Source organism: Leptonychotes weddellii, chromosome 4 (genome assembly GCF_054177405.1).
Source record: "Leptonychotes weddellii isolate Sample4059 chromosome 4, ASM5417740v2, whole genome shotgun sequence".
NCBI classification, from domain to species: domain Eukaryota; kingdom Metazoa; phylum Chordata; class Mammalia; order Carnivora; family Phocidae; genus Leptonychotes; species Leptonychotes weddellii.
Window position 1 is genome coordinate 45,707,886 of NC_138372.1, and position 16,571 is coordinate 45,724,456.

Below are 16,571 nucleotides of genomic sequence, written 5' to 3' on the forward strand. Positions count from 1 at the left end.
GACCCTGAGATCATGACCTGAGCCGAAGGCAGACGCTTAACCATCTGAGCCACCCAGGCGCCCTGAGTAGTCAGGAGTTCTTAATGCTACCATTGCTCTATGGAAATGGTTATTTTTGTCTGAAGAACACCTTACCGCTGAGGGGAGGAGTGGCTTTTTCTGGTAACGGCGCTAACACAGGAACAGTTCCGACTCTCACCTGTTGCCACTGACTTCGGGTTGATGAATGGTAAGACTGTGAAGCTTTACAGATGCCAAGGCTTGGGAGTGATCATTCCTCCTGTGAGGGGAGAAGGCTGTGTGTCATGCTGTCCTAAGAGCACACTGCACCTGAAGGGGGATTAGATTTTATTGTTTGCACTGCTCTCTTGACAGCTTTTCTTTGGAGCATCCCATACAAGAGACTCTAGGATTGCCAGAAAGCCACGTGAAAAGGATCCAAGTCTCTGTCTAATCTGTAAGAGTCTGTGATGGCTCGTGGACAAGGAATAAAGCAATTAAGGCAATGTCAGGTTAAATACAAGAATTCAACCCATAAATTTTGGTTTGAGGAAAAATGCAGGAAGGTTATTAGAATTCTTGGAGGTTGAGTTTGGGCAAAATTGCCAAAAATGGTAAGGAGGCATTACTTTCCTCTCTCTTTTTCTTTCCCAAGATTTATAAAAAATGAAGTACGTGTTTCCAAACCTATCTGGCTGTGCCTCCCTGATAACCATCTTTTTTGAGCTAGAATATATGTCTATAAGACCTCCTCCCTATGGAGGACCCAGACCAAGAGTCACTTGGATCAAGTAAGTCTCCCCAAATACACAGTAAGACAGTAATGACCTTGACATTCTCCTTCCCCAGTCCTCATTCTGCTTTAAGGGAGAAAGCATTTTTAAGTTAAAAAAAAGTACATATTGGGGCGCCTGGGTGGCTCAGTTGGTTAAGCGACTGCTTTCGGCTCAGGTCATGATCCCGGAGTCCCTGGATCGAGTCCCGCATCGGGCTCCCTGCTCAGCAGGGAGCCTGCTTCTCCCTCTGACCCTCCCCCCCTCTCATGCTCTCTCTATCTCATTCTCTCTCTCAAATAAATAAATAAAATCTTAAAAAAAAAAAAGTACATATTGTGTTGAATTTTCAGCTTTTTCCTCTTTCAAACCAAAACCAAGAGAATCTTTTTAAAGAAGCGGAGCGAGGGACAGGGGCCAAGTACAAACAAGTAAACCAACCTGCCTGACCTGCTTTCTTCTTTTCAAGTATCCAGTAATATGATCATTTTGTCATAAATAACTGAGCTCTACACTCTTTGGGAAATTCTGGCTCCCTGTTTCTTGAATTGTGGCTACTTTGTTCAGAGTGTGTAGGCAATGCCATTCTAGCTGGAGAAACCAGATCAAATTTCCTTCCTTCTTATTTGTATTGTTTGTGAAAAGCCCAGCAGTTGTTTTAAATAAGTCTGGCCTCTGGTTAAAATTTAAGCTGGTAGGGAGATCCATCCAGAACGGAGTGTTTCTGACACTCTCCACTGCTCCTGGCCTAGGGTACTAAGAGTATGAGACCCCAGAAGCAGCCAATTTTGTAGTGCCTTTTAATACACAAAATTGTATTAACATCAACATGGATACAGATGGATGCACTGCAATAAACCGTAACCACTTGAGAAAAGCCTTTATTGACTCGCAAGTAAATAATGCACATTTTAAAGGATCTAAATATGCATTTACATAATGTGCTATAATTTTTTATTGTGTCAACTGCTCACACACACACACATCCATAAGAGATGTTTTTCTCTGTCAAAAATTTGGACTGAGACCATTCTTTGTGCATTGCATTAGCACCACGCCAGATTCGTAATGTTAGAGTTCTCAGATGGTAGTTTCTCTTCTGTGGGACCCCTGATCAGAAGATCTTGACGTACGTTTAATGAATTTTACAGATTGAGTGAGTGATTGATTTCACCCCAATGAAACTTTCTAAAATGATTTGAGGCTACTTCGACAAGAACTTAGGCACACTGAAAACGTCTAATTCAAGATGAAAGAGAGAAAACAAGAACTAGGAAAGAAGAAAATCCAAATTTAGATGTTGCTGAAGGCTGAGCTTTAGAGAACGGGAGAACGTGGGTCTTGTCCAGTAAAAGAGTAATACTAGCAGTTTATCCAGAGAAATAGCATGTATTTAATAATATTTAACAGGACTGTGTAGTGTCTGTAACACAACTATTTTCTGTTTGAAGAAATTAAAGCTCAGGATCTTGAATGATTTATATATCCAGTTCCACAATGAACTAATGGCTGAACCAGAAGTCCAAGGCATGAGAAAGTAAGGGCTGTGAGGGATAACCCTTTGAAATGCAGACTCAGCAATTGCCTAATTTGAAACTACAGGCTAAATGATTTCCTGGTGCTAATTAAGAATTAATTGGTCCTTATAAGTCAGTCATTGCAGAATTAATTTCATATAGTACCATGTGTTCTCAGGTTTGTGTTCAACTCTGGGCCACAAGGAAAATGTGAATTGTTTTAGTAAAATATGATAAAGAAACTAAGGTCTAAATTTAAGTTGCTAATGGTGTTCTTTTACATATTAAGCAATAATAACAAAGAGGGCCAAGATGTTTATTAGCAATTAAAGGAGGGATTCCAAGATCTGTTGAATTCTCCCCCCTATCAACTCTCTTTAACTTTTATCCACCTGATCTTTACTCAAGTGAATATTTTCCCTTGGGCAGCATTCTCTGTTGGCCACCACAATTTTTCATAATCAAACAATCATTTATCACTTTCCATCGAGCACCTGAAGCACTGTCACTTTATCATTAAGGTCAGCTTGCTGGGGACTCTTGACAAGGGAGTTCCCACCTTTGTGTTTGACAAGCTGCAGAAGTCCCGTGTATCACTTTGTTATGCTTAGTACATTCCCAGCCTTGTTTAGGAAATGCCACATTCCATCCCTGACTAGAAACTATGTGGTCAAATGCAGGGTGCGGGGTCAAAGTTTCTTGCTACCAGCAAAGACAACCATACCATATTAGATGAACAAAACTCCTTTGGTTCTTTAAAGTACAATTTGCAAAGTAAGAGATGACCAGAGCCATTTAACTTCTTCGCTTGTGGGTTTTAACTCAGAGACAATAACGGATCCCTAAACTCTCTGGCTTTTTGCCAGGTGGGAAAAAAACCAAAGTTTTAAGTCTATCTGTATGGTTCTTGATTTCTATACCACTCTTGTATTCAATCGATCGTTGTACATTCAGCTAATATTTATTGAGTACCAGACACTCTTCTGGGGATATGACAGTGAACAATTAAATAGGTAGAAAAGCTATTTTCTAAGACGGGAAAGATTGGAAGAAGAGCAACTATAAAGGATGGAAGATGACAAGAATTCTGGTTTCACTAGGCTGTGTTCAAGATGCCCTCAATTTTTTTTTTTTTAATTTAATTGCCAGAGAGAGAGAGAGAGAGACAGCGAGAGCGGGAACACAAGAGGGGGGGAGTGGGAGAGGGAGAAGCAGGCTTCCCGCTGAGCAGGAAGCCCAATGCGGGGCTCCATCCCAGGACCCTGGAATCATGACCTGAGCCGAAGGCAGTCGCTTAACCAACTGAGCCACCCAGGCACCCCAAGATGCCCTCAATTGTATGATTGAAGATAAAATTTTGTGTTGGCCCACTGTTGTATCCCATGCCCAGAATAGAAACTCATCAATGTTTATTGGATAGATTAAAGGTTGTGTGAATGAAGATCATCTGCAAGACATGGAATAGACTATTGCTTCCACTCCAAACCCCCATTTTCACTCTTTAAAAACTACAGATACTGTTCTGAACCTCAAAGTCCTAGCCATTTCAGTTATTAGTCAGAAAGTGCCCCAATACTAAAGACATCCCAGTAGGGAACAAAGAACCCATGCCCAGTGGATCAGTGGGGATGGATGATTTGTACAGTCCTCAGCCATGCTTATGGGATAGTGGTAGGAAATGTGGCCTCTCTTGCTTAGTTTGCTCTACAGTTTTATGAGTCACTCTCAGTAAGACTCTCGAAAGTCTTACTCTCCGAAAACTGGGCCATTCCTTTGGTCTTTGCAGGGACTCCCTGAGTTTGAAGACTTAACTGCAAAGAGTAAGGCAAGATAAATATTCTCACTTGCTTTTATCTGAGAGTCGTTTCTCTGGCCCTCCCTGAGAAGTAAGAGCTGCTACCTTGGCGTTACTGGTTTGAGTGTCCCCAACCCTTCCCATATGCTGCTCTTCTTCTCCAGCAGATTTTATCAATCACCCTTCCAATTCAAGGGCAGAAGTTCTCTCAGAAACATTATCAAGCGGCTCACATAAGTTTTTTAATCTAATGTAATCTTCTTGTACAAATAAAATTTAGCAGGGCTCAAATAAAAAGGAGTGATAGTTGTCTGAGTTCTTTTATCAATTTTTATGGGCTGAAGGCCCACAGCTGAGCAGGGGTCACTGCCTACTCAGCCTGTGGGTTCCCCTGCTCTAACATTTACGCATTTCTGAGTTTGGCTTTGAAATGGCCAAAAAAAAGGGGGGGGTCTACGTAAACCTTCCATGTAAAGTGAGGCACCCAAATTGCACAGGTTCATTAAGTGATCATTTACTACATACTTCAAAAAAATTTCATCCTGTATTAGTCCCTAGAAATTTCCTTGAAAGGGGTATAAGAGCTTTAACAATGAATTATTGTCTATGGGTTAGCTCAGCATGAAAGAGGATCCATATGTGCAAACTAGAATTTGTCATATGTAATGTCAGTTAAATCAGGTCTAATCTACCAAATACATTTTTTATTGCTTGCTTCATTAAAAAGGCTCTTAAGGTAATGAATAATCTTCAGCTTCACCAAGGATTATTAATGCCTTTATAACTCATGTCCACTGAAAATGGAAAGACAGCCTGAAACCCTACCCTAATCTAACCTCCATGTTTGTCTTAGAGCCTTAAGGAAGAAAATCTATCAGACCTATCCAGTGTTAAATTCAGCCACATGAACAGTGCTGTGAGTTGGGTCAGGAAAGAAAGGAAAAAGGATGTTGCATCGAGCTTAGACGCTGTGGCAAAGCGGGCCTTTCTCTTCATGACTCTTGACGTTTTCTTTTCCTACAGCAAGCCCGCACGCAACACCGTCGACTCTTCATTTCCCGACATCGCCCATTATCCAGCAGCCCGGGCCTTACTTCTCTCACCCAGCCATCCGCTATCACCCTCAGGAGACGCTGAAAGAGTTTGTCCAACTTGTCTGCCCTGATGCTGGTCAGCAGGCTGGACAGGTGGGGTTCCTCAATGTAAGGAGACCTCTTTTTTTTTCCGATTTCTTTAGAAATATTAACCGAATGTAAAAATAACAAGGGGAGACCTTCTGACCATGTGACACGGTGCTCTAATGTTGTGCTGACGGACTGCAGGCAAATGTCATATTTATTCTAGATTGTGGGAAAGTTAACTTGCTCTAAGAGTGATTGGCCAGGGTTTAAAAAGTGTTTGTGTTAAGTTCGCAACTGTCAAGTTTATGGATATAAATCATCTCAAGGGTGAACCATATAACCTTCTAAGGTCTGTGGGCTGATAATTCCACCTCGTGCACACTAACCCTTGGGCTCACACAGTTAACAAAATAGAAAGACCAAATAATTTTAAATAATGATTTGGGGTGGTAGGGAGAGGTAGGGGGACGAGGGGGGCACAGATGTTTCAGATCAACTAAGTTGATATTTTTTAAAAATACAGTCTTCTAACACTTTAGATCAAGTTGACCAGTACTTGAACTCAAGATGCTAGAAGTACAGTTTATTATGGTTTGTTATTTCTGCAAGCAGTTATCTTTCCCACTTATCTTTATATAAAGCTAAACAGTATTCAACAGCTTCAAATGAATGTTTTCATTTTTTCTCTGATAAACCAAATAATCACAACTTGAGACAATATTCCAAACGTAAAAGTGATTTTTAAAGATCACAAATTTTATTTCAGAGTTGAACTGAGTGTTTACAGTTGGATAGCTATATCCCAATGCCACTAATAATAATAATGAATAGTAAATAATGACCAGCATAAAGCCAAATGTGATCTTCCTTTTCTCCTAAGAATGTGAAGCCACAGATCAGCTGTCATTATTACTGCCTGATGTAGAATATTATATCACACGGTCCTATCACTGATTTTTCCTCCCTTGCAGAAATACCTGATTCTGCATATCTGAGACAGAACAGGCAGCTTTGACTAATGTCTGGTGATGTGTTAGCAGATACATTTCTGTCTAGACAACAAATCAATATGGGGCCTTTTTTCTTTTTGCTTGTGTATTCATTTGCTTGGCTTATTCTAAAGCATTCACTTATGGACTTTTAGCCCACTCAGAAATAACACACGGGCAGGTTTGCTGGCAAGAAAGCAGAGCATTCTGATTGTCAGACGAGATAGTCTTTGAGGAACAATACTAAATATATAAGAGAATGTGGATGAGGGGCTGGCTGAGGCTGCCTCTGTGGAATTATTAAGCTTAAACTTAAAAGCCTGGGACAACTGGTTCTCCTTCACCTGCATGTTGATTCGGGACAACAGGCTAAATACCAGCTGCGATTATTGGTCGTGTACAGTGTCACTGAAGTCTGGAGTCAGAAAGGCCACATGGGAGACCATGAAAGATCTGAAGTGATCACCAGCATCAAGCATCTGACTTTTAAATTTCTAACTTTTTTAAAAATAGTCCTGACATTCTCCTATATAACTGTCAAACTCCCGGTTTTGCATTTTGATCAAAGTTTTATAGGGTTTAAGGCAGGTCTCTTCATGGGACTGTTTTGAAAAACTTGAAAATAAAATGGATTTTATTGCTTTCTTCAGAGGGAGAACTTTCTTTTGTCAAAGAGCTGTTATTTGGTTGTTCTAACATCAGGCAGCCAAATAAATATGACTGTTATGGCATATGCTTATATAATTTAAATCAAAATTAGAAGTGATATTTTTCCCTAGCAGAATTTTGACAGCTCAATTCTAAAGTTTCTGTGCCTGATGTTACACAATATGTGAAAGAAATTTTTTATGTTCACTTAACATATTTATTAAATGTTATATAATATCAACTTTGAGGAGTGAAAATAAAATATTATTTTTAATTTCAAATGCTATCTGGGAAACTTCATTATATCTGTATAAGTAGACGGTATGGAATAATTCCACAGCCTATAAAGCACTTATATATTAAATAAATAATAATCGTGGGAATGATGATGAAGGTAGCAGTTAAGACGGAAGTGAAACATTCCAAGCAAAACTTGGCGGGTCGTTTTAGGGAAGCAGGAGGTAGAGAAGGTCAGAATAATTCAAGAGGTAAGTTTAGGCTCCACTGAGCATGTGTGCCTGGCGCTATGCTTTTGTGAAATGCCTTAAGAACGACCCGACAGTTTTTTGTCTATATGCTCCGAAGGAAGAATTCAAGCAGCTAGAGTGCTTCGTAATTTTGCGTAAGCGATAACCAGTGCGCGTTTCGCTTTCAGAAGCAGCTAACCGTTGATACCTGTTTCTTCTTTTCCTCCCGCATGTTCTGTTTTGCTCCCGCCCTCACAGCCCAATGGGAGTAGCCAAGGCAAAGTGCACAACCCATTCCTTCCCACCCCGATGTTGCCACCGCCGCCGCCACCGCCGATGGCCAGGCCTGTGCCTCTGCCAGTGCCAGACACGAAGCCTCCGAGCACGTCAGCAGAAGGAGGTGCAGCCTCCCCGACCTCACCGAGTAAGTATGGCCGAGACAAGGCGCCGGTCGCTTATCAAGCTCTGTTTACTTGAATCCTCAGGTAAGTTTGGTCCCTAATGGCATAGGCTCTAGCCATAGGCCCGGATCCCCAGTGATGGTGATAGCATGAGTTTGCAGAGCCAAGACCAGATCGCAGTGAGCACCACTCTGGGGTACTATCAGCTACACCAGATGCGGAACTATCTGGGTGTTTGGGTGGGATAAAGTGGTGTGACTCCATGCCCAAGACTGAGATCTAGATATGACTATTAAATTTTGCATATTATTTGAGTGGCTTTGAGTGCTCTCCTCGTGATCATCAAACAGCATCCACTTGCATGAATTCCTATTAGCAAAAAAGTTCTTTTTACTTTTGTATAGCCCTGCTGTAACTCACCGTCCAAGAGAAATTCACTTGATGAGCTATAAAGGCTGTGCACCTCGTACATCAAATAGGTAAAAAAAAAAAAAAAAAGTTTAAATCAAAGTAACAATTCAAAGGTGTGTGCCTTGAACACTCACCAAGAGTAAGAGCCTGGCAGAAGATCAGAGCTGGTAACCATGGAAGTTGCATGGCCAGGTGTAGTGGGGGGAGGAGATAGAAAGTATAATTGGGTGGAAAGAGAAAAGAACTCTTGACTGTCCTCTAAAAAGTATGGGAACATGTTATCAGACATTATGAGATTTCCAAACTTTTTTAGATGATAGGAATGATGACTTGTTGAATTAGAGGGATAGTCCCCGATATTTCAGAGATGACAAGGGAGTAGAAATAGCTCAAACACACAAATTTGACTTTTATTAGCACCTGGAACAATGTCAAAAAGAGTGATGACCAGAGGCAGAGTTCTGAGGTGATGGATGGACGACCCAATCTTGACAGAGGGTGTGATAAACACCTCCCTAAAGCTTTACTGAGGGATCTAAGTGTAGGAAAGGGTAGGAACTGTGACAGTAATCCTAAGGAGAGCAGGTCTCCAAGGAGTTCTTCAAAAGTGAGACTGGAGGCAAGGAATCTACTGAGGAAAAGATTAGAGTAGACCAGGGAAAAAGTGTTAAGATCAAGAATTTGAGCAGCAGTTACAGAAGTTGAATGGAGAAGAGCACAGGGAGGGATATTTTGTAGACACATGAGCTTTGGGATAGGACAGTCATTTCAATGACTACAATGAAGGATGATTCTAGGCCTCTTAGGTTCCTTACTTTCAGTTTAGGGGACATGATGGTATTGGGTGCAGGAGGGAAAGAGCCAAAGAGGAAAAATAAGCTTCTGTTGACACTGTGGGATTTAATCCTGGGGACACTAAATCCAGAATGTCTGGAGTTCCTCGTGGACATGTCTCTGAGGGTGAACTGTGGGTTATCTAGTATTTATTCATTTTGATAACACATGTGGAAGTGAGTGGCATTGTACTTGGATTCTGGTATTACAACAGAAAGATTGAGGGTCCAGAGGCAATTTTGTGGGGACCTACTTCTCTTGATAAGAGGTGGTTCAACACTTTTCAACAAAGGAGAAAACCCTGAGTGTCCAGTGTCATAGGAAACAAACGAGGCTTGGTCTACGGATCTTGGAAGCTCAGCTTGGAAAAGAAGCTTCTGAGAAGCAGAGGCTCATAGGTGTGTCCTGCTTATTGTGTATTAATGTAACATCTTCCAACAAGTTAGAGAAATCACCATCCCCAAACTCTATTTAAATCTGGTCACTGGGGATTGGTATTCACATAATTATTATGCCCTGTACATGCCTCCATGTACCACTTTTCTGTTCATCTTGTGCCTATCTGTGCAGGACAATGACACAGTTCTTTAAAAGCCTTGTGGTAATACTCTACCTATCCCATTTAAACACATCCTGCCCCCCACTACCAGTGTCTCCTACATTCATAGTGCATTTTCCAGTAACGGGGATGGGCCCCTCTGGGGCACTGTGGAAGACTAGGAATAATACCATGTGCAGTTATTGAAGACTGAAAGATAAGGACTCAAATCCCCACCTTTCACATTACTAGCTGTGTTTCTCTTCAAATCAGTTTCCTCATCTGTAGAATGTGGGTGATGATCCCTGCCTAGCAGGGTTGTGTGAAATCAGCCATGATGAGCACTACCACCAAATAAATTGGAACATTTTATTATTTGCCAAAACTCTGACCTAGTAGAGTCCCTAGGCTTGAGTAATGATGAAATAGGTCTGTAGGACACATACAGCTACTCAGCCCCTAAATCAGGTTGGTGCCTTTGGGTCCATACTTCTGGATTCCACGCCATGGATTGAATCAAGTGCCTTGTATGAGAAAGTATCTGTCACCCTGTCGTGGCCAGACTCAAGCATTCCTTCAGCATTATGGGAAGAAGTGTGGAGGGGGTCCTGGCAGATCCAATTCATGTGGTTGCATGTCCATTAGAACAGGGTTTGAAGATTTTGAGGAAAAGGAGAATGTCAGGAGGGAGAGGCCCAAAAGTTTGATACAGGTAATTTGATACTTACTTTTTTTAAAGATTTTATTTATTTATTTGAGAGAGAGCGAGCAAGCACATGTGAGCTAGCACAAGCCGGGGGGAGGGGGAGCAGAGGGAGAAGCAGACTCCCTGCTGAGCAGGGAGCTGGGCGCAGGGCTGGAAACAGGACCCTGGGATCATGACCTGAGCAGAAGGCAGACGCTTAACCGACCAAGCCACCCAGAAACTCCTGATACTTACTTTTGGACCATATGATTCTAGGAATGTAGGCAAAACAAAATGTTCTACTGGTGGCATAGAAATGCTTTTATCAGCATAAAGTCTAGCCCTTATTTCTGGGCTTTTTGGAGTTTGCTGAATTCACAATAATGTGTTGTTTCACAGCAATATCTTGCTTTACTGTCTTCTCCTTTATTAATAAGACAGTAGTAGGCTGGGGGACCTGTAATTTATAGCAAAGGAGAAGCCTTTCAAATTAAAAAATCTCAAAGCCCACTGGTCCACACTGGGAAGGATTTAAGAACCTCCCTCCCCGGGACCCCCCCCACACACACACACACAAAATCCTCTTCCATGCCCTGATTTCTGAACCAATTGATAAATAAAATACAAGAAAAATCAGATTGGAAGACCAGACTGTCACTTCTACTATCAGAGAATTTAGTTTGTAACTGTAGGCAAATGAGCTTCCTAATGCTGAATCCCCAAATTACACAGACACACCTCCAGTCATGGGCAGTGCTGGACCACCGCAGGCCTTCCCAAGTGGGGTCTGCCCTCCTATTTAGAGCCCAAAGCATGGAGATCCAGATGGCTGCATGGTGCCGGCCGGTACCTGTCTTCCTAAGAGAAAAGAGCTGGTTTCTACTTCCAAACTCTACAGTCTAGAGACTAGAAAGTGAGCAGGGGAAAGGGACCAAGAGGATATGCAAGGGCACAAATATCAGAATGAAATCGCCTCCCCCTCCCTTCCCATTCATCTTGATGACTACCTTCTTCCATTTGCTTTGTCAGCTCTCATTAGTGAGCACCTGTCATGTGCCAAGGACTGTGTTAGCGCTTGGGATACAGAGGTGATTAATCCCTGCTCGTCAGAAATGTGGGATCTGTGGAGGGAGACAGCTGGGAAATGGGTAGTTCACATGAGGCAACACTGGGACAAAGGCGTAGGTTCTACAAGAGCACTCGGGAGGGAGTTTGGTCCAGGCCCGGGGTCTCAGCTAAAGATGATTTTGGAGAGGGTGACTTCTATGCTATTTAGTAGGGCTAATATTCTGGTGTTTTAAATCTGAGAAAGAAGGTAGAACTCTTCTTCAGAAACTAGCCTGGTGGGGGGAGGGGACGTCTAAAGTTAGATCACAGCTGAATAAAAATTTAGGGCAAAAAATATAGTTTCATAAATTATGTGCTTTCTTAGAAATTAAAACAACAGGGAGGTTGGATCCTGTTTATCTTTGCCAGTTTATTAGAGCTCAACTTTAGCAAAAAGAAACATCATGACAGGGTATTAAGTACAGATGTTCAACATCCCAATAGTATGTCAGAAATTGAGGCTTTTTTCAAAAACACTAATTGTGTAACCTAGGACAACCTTTTCTATTTGGGGTTTGAGATGACTTGCAGTAAAATAAGATTTAAAAAATAAAAGTAGTAAATCATGCCAAGGGTCTCCTATATTACCAACTTTTCTGGGCCTCAAATTCCCTTATCTGTTAATGGGAATATCCCTGAATGCTCTACCCACTCTCTTAGGCAGATTGTCAGGACAAACTGGGGTGACAGATGTGCTATGCTGTAGACAGTTCAGAGTCCAAGGCATAATTTTTAATATCATCTTATAATGAAATACAAATGGTTGCCAGCCTAAAGCAGAGTATGTATTTTTAACCTGATTTTAGTTGCCTCTGGCACCAAATACTCAACTTTGCAGCTGTGGCCAGAAAAACATGGGTAAGGCAGATTTGAGAAAAAAATCGCCTATGAAATAAATACATTTTAATGGGAAAAATCCTTACTAGTGCCATAAAACAACAACAACAACAGGGGAGTGGGGGTGGAGTTAACAGTTCTGTCTCTCGAGAACTTTTATATCGTTGATTTGTTTGGAGAGAGATTGATATACTACTATGCCAGGTCTCTTTAGGATACGGTGATAAATAGAGATAACCTGTAAGAGTAATTCACAATGGATGTATTCTGTTCCTGCTGACTAACTACCTTTGTAGGTTTAGATACCCACTGAGAGAATATCACTTCTTTTGTTCATTCAATAAATAGTAATTGACCATCAACTATGTACCAAGTCGTGTTCTAGGTGCTAGGATTCAGCAGGAAATGAAAGAGATTTTAACAATTCCCTGATCTTCTAGAGCTCGGATTATAGAGAGGGAAGAAAGTCAATCCACAAAGCAGTGAGAATAAAAGGCAGGGATGATGTAAGATGGTTATACGTAAGCGGAACTTAGGAGTCAGGAGTGGTGGAGGTGGGGGTGTGACTGTCTGTAGGGTGGCCAGAGAAGGCCTGTCTGAGAAGAGGAAATTTAAACAAAGACCTCCCTGGCAGAAGTGAGAAGGTGAGCCCTGACACTGCAGGGGAAGAGTTTTCCGAGCAGAAGGAACAGCCAGCACACCTGGCCAGGGTGGGGAGAACAGAATGAGTAGGCAAAAGGAGGAGGAGGTGGGGTGGGAGGTAAGGTGGACAGAGTATGGGAGCTGGGAGTGGGGAGTGGGATAAATAATATAGGCTTTCATAGGCCACTGTAAGGACTTGGGCCTTTACTCTGAGTGAGACCGGGGAACAGAGAAGTGATAACTCCCTAGTTTTTAACAGAAATACTTTGAAGGTTTTGTTGAAAACAGATTGCTAGGGGCAAGAATTAAAGCAGGGAGACCATTTAAGAGGCTGGGTTTTTTTTTCTTAAAATCAATAAATATAATGAGTGTCTTCTACCTACCAGCTGCTGTTTTAGGCACAAGGAATGCAAAAGGGCACAAAACAATCCCCTTCCCTGTGGACAAACAGTAATCAAAGTAGAAGTAAATTAGGAAGTCCAATGGAGAAGGCTACAACAGGGAGGGAGGTGGTGTGCTGTGGCAGGGATCCAGGCACCATGGGGCCGTGTGGGTGGTAAGAATTATTTGAAAGGGAGAGCTGACAGGGTTTGCTGATGCATTAGATATGGGTTGAGAAAAGAGAGAGAGAGATCAACAATTACTCCTGGGTTTTTGACCTGGGCAACTGGAAGGATGGAGTTACCATGAACTGAGATGGGAAAACTGCAGAAAGTGCCATTCTGGGCGAGGGGCAGGTACCAGAGTTTGGTTTGACCAAATTATGTTTGACATGCCCATTAGGTATCTTACCAGTGATACTAATTATAATAGCATCCTACCTATGAAAGCTCTTTGCAGTTTGCTGAGTTTTTCCATGTGCATCATGCATTAATTGGGAAGGGACTCCTTTTCAAACATGTAATATACTGAGTGGATATTCCTCAGAGTCCTAAGGACAACAGCTGAAGAATAGGAGAAATAACTCATTACATTTGGGCCTATTTGTGATATGATGATTCAAAATGCACTATTCTTTTTCTTAATTGTATTGTAACGTCCAATTTTTATATAATAGGTTAGTACCAAGATCACACTATAAAAATGGACTTTTCCAGGAAAGAAATTGCAGATTGGCATCATAGCCTAGAATTATAACAGAAAGAAAGAATGCTTTTGGATTATCATGGAAGATAAAACGTATATTTTCTTTTTTTAATTAATTAGGAACACAAAAACTCAATTTAAGAATGCATAAAAGACTCATAAACATTTTTCTCCATGCCTTCTTAGCCTTGAACTTTTGATTTTTTAAAACTAGAGCTCTATTAAAGTAGAAGCCTGCAATAACAAGTTTCCTTTATTATTTATTTTTATATCTCCCATGAATCTTACATACATTCATTATATGAATGAATATGAACCTGTTAACCAAGAATATAATAACAATCTATGACTGGGATGGAAATTTTGTAGTATAATAATTAACGTTATGTTCAGTGCCTTTCATTTAGCAAAACTCTTTACACGAATACATTATCTTGTTCTGTCTTCCTAAGAGTCCTGTGTGGTCAGGAGTTTATAGACAAGGAAGCTGACATTAGAAAGTGCAGATGATTTTCCCAAGATTATACTCCCGTAGAAGCCTGGTAGGGACTCAGATGCAGGCCTTCCCATGCTCTTTCTACTATCTCGCACCTACCTCATACAAATTACAGAGCAATGTGACATGATTCCTGGTTGCTGGGGAGCCACAACTGCCTGCTTATCTGAAATTAATAACAGCACAACAAAGCACTGAGCTTTTACTCATGTACCAGGTACTTTAAAAGTATTTTTATATGTATTATCTTGTTTTAATTTTCCCAGTAATCCTATGAAGTAAATACTTTTGTTACCCTATTAAGGTAACTTTCTCCAAGGCTTCTCAGCCAGATGTAGTGGGATCATGATTCACACCCAGCCACCTGGTAGTTCATACACTTGGCCATTGCATCCTATGGGTATCTTCGCATTAAGCCCAAAGCTTCCGTGTTTTTGCCGTGAAAACCCTATGGGAGAAATATAGAAGAAGACGTTAGTTGGTCATCTCTGCTTTAGTATGAATTGGTTTCTGTTGCTGAGAGTAACTCTTGTCAGGGAAAGGAAGAGAACAGAAGATTTGGAGGGAAATAAAACAAAAACAGCAAAAAAGGCAAAAAATAGGAAATGTTGATAAAGGCATATTTCATTTATTCTCCAAGACTCCCGAGAACTTGGACTGTTGATGAATGCTTTGAAGAACTGTTTTCTAAGTTATCACCCGAATAATGACACCTCTCCTTTTCACCAATGTATAACACATTGTCGTAATCAGTAATTGGATTTAGAGCAAGCCAGTGAATGATATGTCACGTTTTCACAATTTTTAGATGACGTAAGGACGTAAGGACTTCTTTCAGAGAAGAACCAGTGGATAACTACAAGAGAGAATGGGAAAAGAAATAAGTTAGTGGCTTCCTTCCACAAAACACTTTTTCATTACTGATGCCTGAACTATAGCATTATTCTTTTTCTTTACATTTTTAAAATTACATTCAATAAAATCCATTCTTTGCTGTACACTTGAGTTTTTATAACATCATAGATTTTTTTAAATGTTTTATTTAAATTCAATTTAGTTAACATGTAGTGTAGTATTCATTTAAGGGGTAGAATTTAGTGATTCATCAGTTGCATGTAACACCCAGTGCCCATTCCATCACATGCCCTCCTTAATGCCCATCACTCAGGTACCCCATCCCCCCACCCACCTCCCCCCCTCCAGCAACCCTCAGTTTGTTTCCTAGAGTTAAGAGTCTCTTACGGTTTGCCTCCCTTGCAACCAGTCCCACAGGTAGGATGGAGAACAATTCCAAAGAACCCCCTTCTTCTTTCTCACTCTTAAGTTAGTGTCCGATGTCACCTAGTGCCAGGGAACTCATTTTATGCTGATCTATTTCCACATTGCTATCATTTTGTGTTGTTTTGTTTTTGTTTTTCCACATTGGTTTTAATTTCTCTACCAGCTCTGCTGCTATCTCCATTATATTTCAATGTTTTATATTCTTCTGAATTGGAAAGAGACCTATATACATGCAATATTTTAATATGTGACAAGAGTGGCATTTCGTACTAGAGGAGGAGAAGGGATTATTCAGTGAAGTCTACTGGGACAACTGAGTAACTGTCCAGAAAAAAATAAGATTCCTTACACCAAAATAAATTCCAGCTGGAGGAAAAAAAAAAAGCATACAAAGGTTAAGCTTTAAATACCACATAAAAATATAGGAAAAAATTTTTAAATAATATTGGAGTGAGGAAGACCTTTCTAAATCACACACACACACAAACCCAGAATCCATGAAAGGAAAGACTGACAAATTCTACTCTAAGAGTATCAAAAATTTATGCATGAAAAAAAAACCCACCATAAACAAAGTCAAAAAGACAAAAATGAAAGTGGGAAAAATATTTGCCACACATGTAACAGAGGATTAAATTATCTAACATATAAAGACCAGTAGACAAAAAAAAAAGGGCATAAACATAGAGAAATGGAGAATATTTGAAAGTTGCCTCATTCATGTAGCATAAAAACAATACAAATTAAGACGTGGGTGGTATTTTTACCCATCAGATCAGCAAAAATCAAAGAGCACCTCGTATAGTCTTGGCAAGTGTATGGAAGACAGGCACTCTTCTGCACTGTTAGAGGACTGTGAATTGGTTCAGCCTCTTCAAAAGACACTTTAATTTTTCATGTATATAAAAATATATGTGAATATTATATCTTTATGTATGTAAAT

General features: G+C 40.6%; 1 protein-coding gene and 1 long non-coding RNA gene across 11 annotated transcripts in view; both read left to right on the forward strand.

Annotated features, from left to right (window-relative positions):
* Positions 1-16,571, forward strand: part of NFIA (nuclear factor I A) — a 368,371-nt gene that overhangs the window by 304,145 nt on the left and 47,655 nt on the right. For 8 of the 10 annotated variants that reach the window (XM_081816984.1, XM_081816985.1, XM_081816982.1 and 5 more), the window contains 2 exons: positions 5,109-5,287; positions 7,569-7,734. In XM_081816984.1, the coding sequence (XP_081673110.1) occupies positions 5,109-5,287; positions 7,569-7,734 (345 nt within the window). The remainder of the gene's footprint in view (positions 1-5,108; positions 5,288-7,568; positions 7,735-16,571) is intronic. The other 2 variants (XM_081816983.1, XM_081816998.1) reach the window with 1 other exon arrangement.
* On the forward strand, positions 912-2,544 carry LOC145721048 (uncharacterized). Its single transcript, XR_014144519.1, has 2 exons — positions 912-1,491; positions 1,556-2,544. It is a non-coding gene; the product is annotated as an uncharacterized LOC145721048 (long non-coding RNA).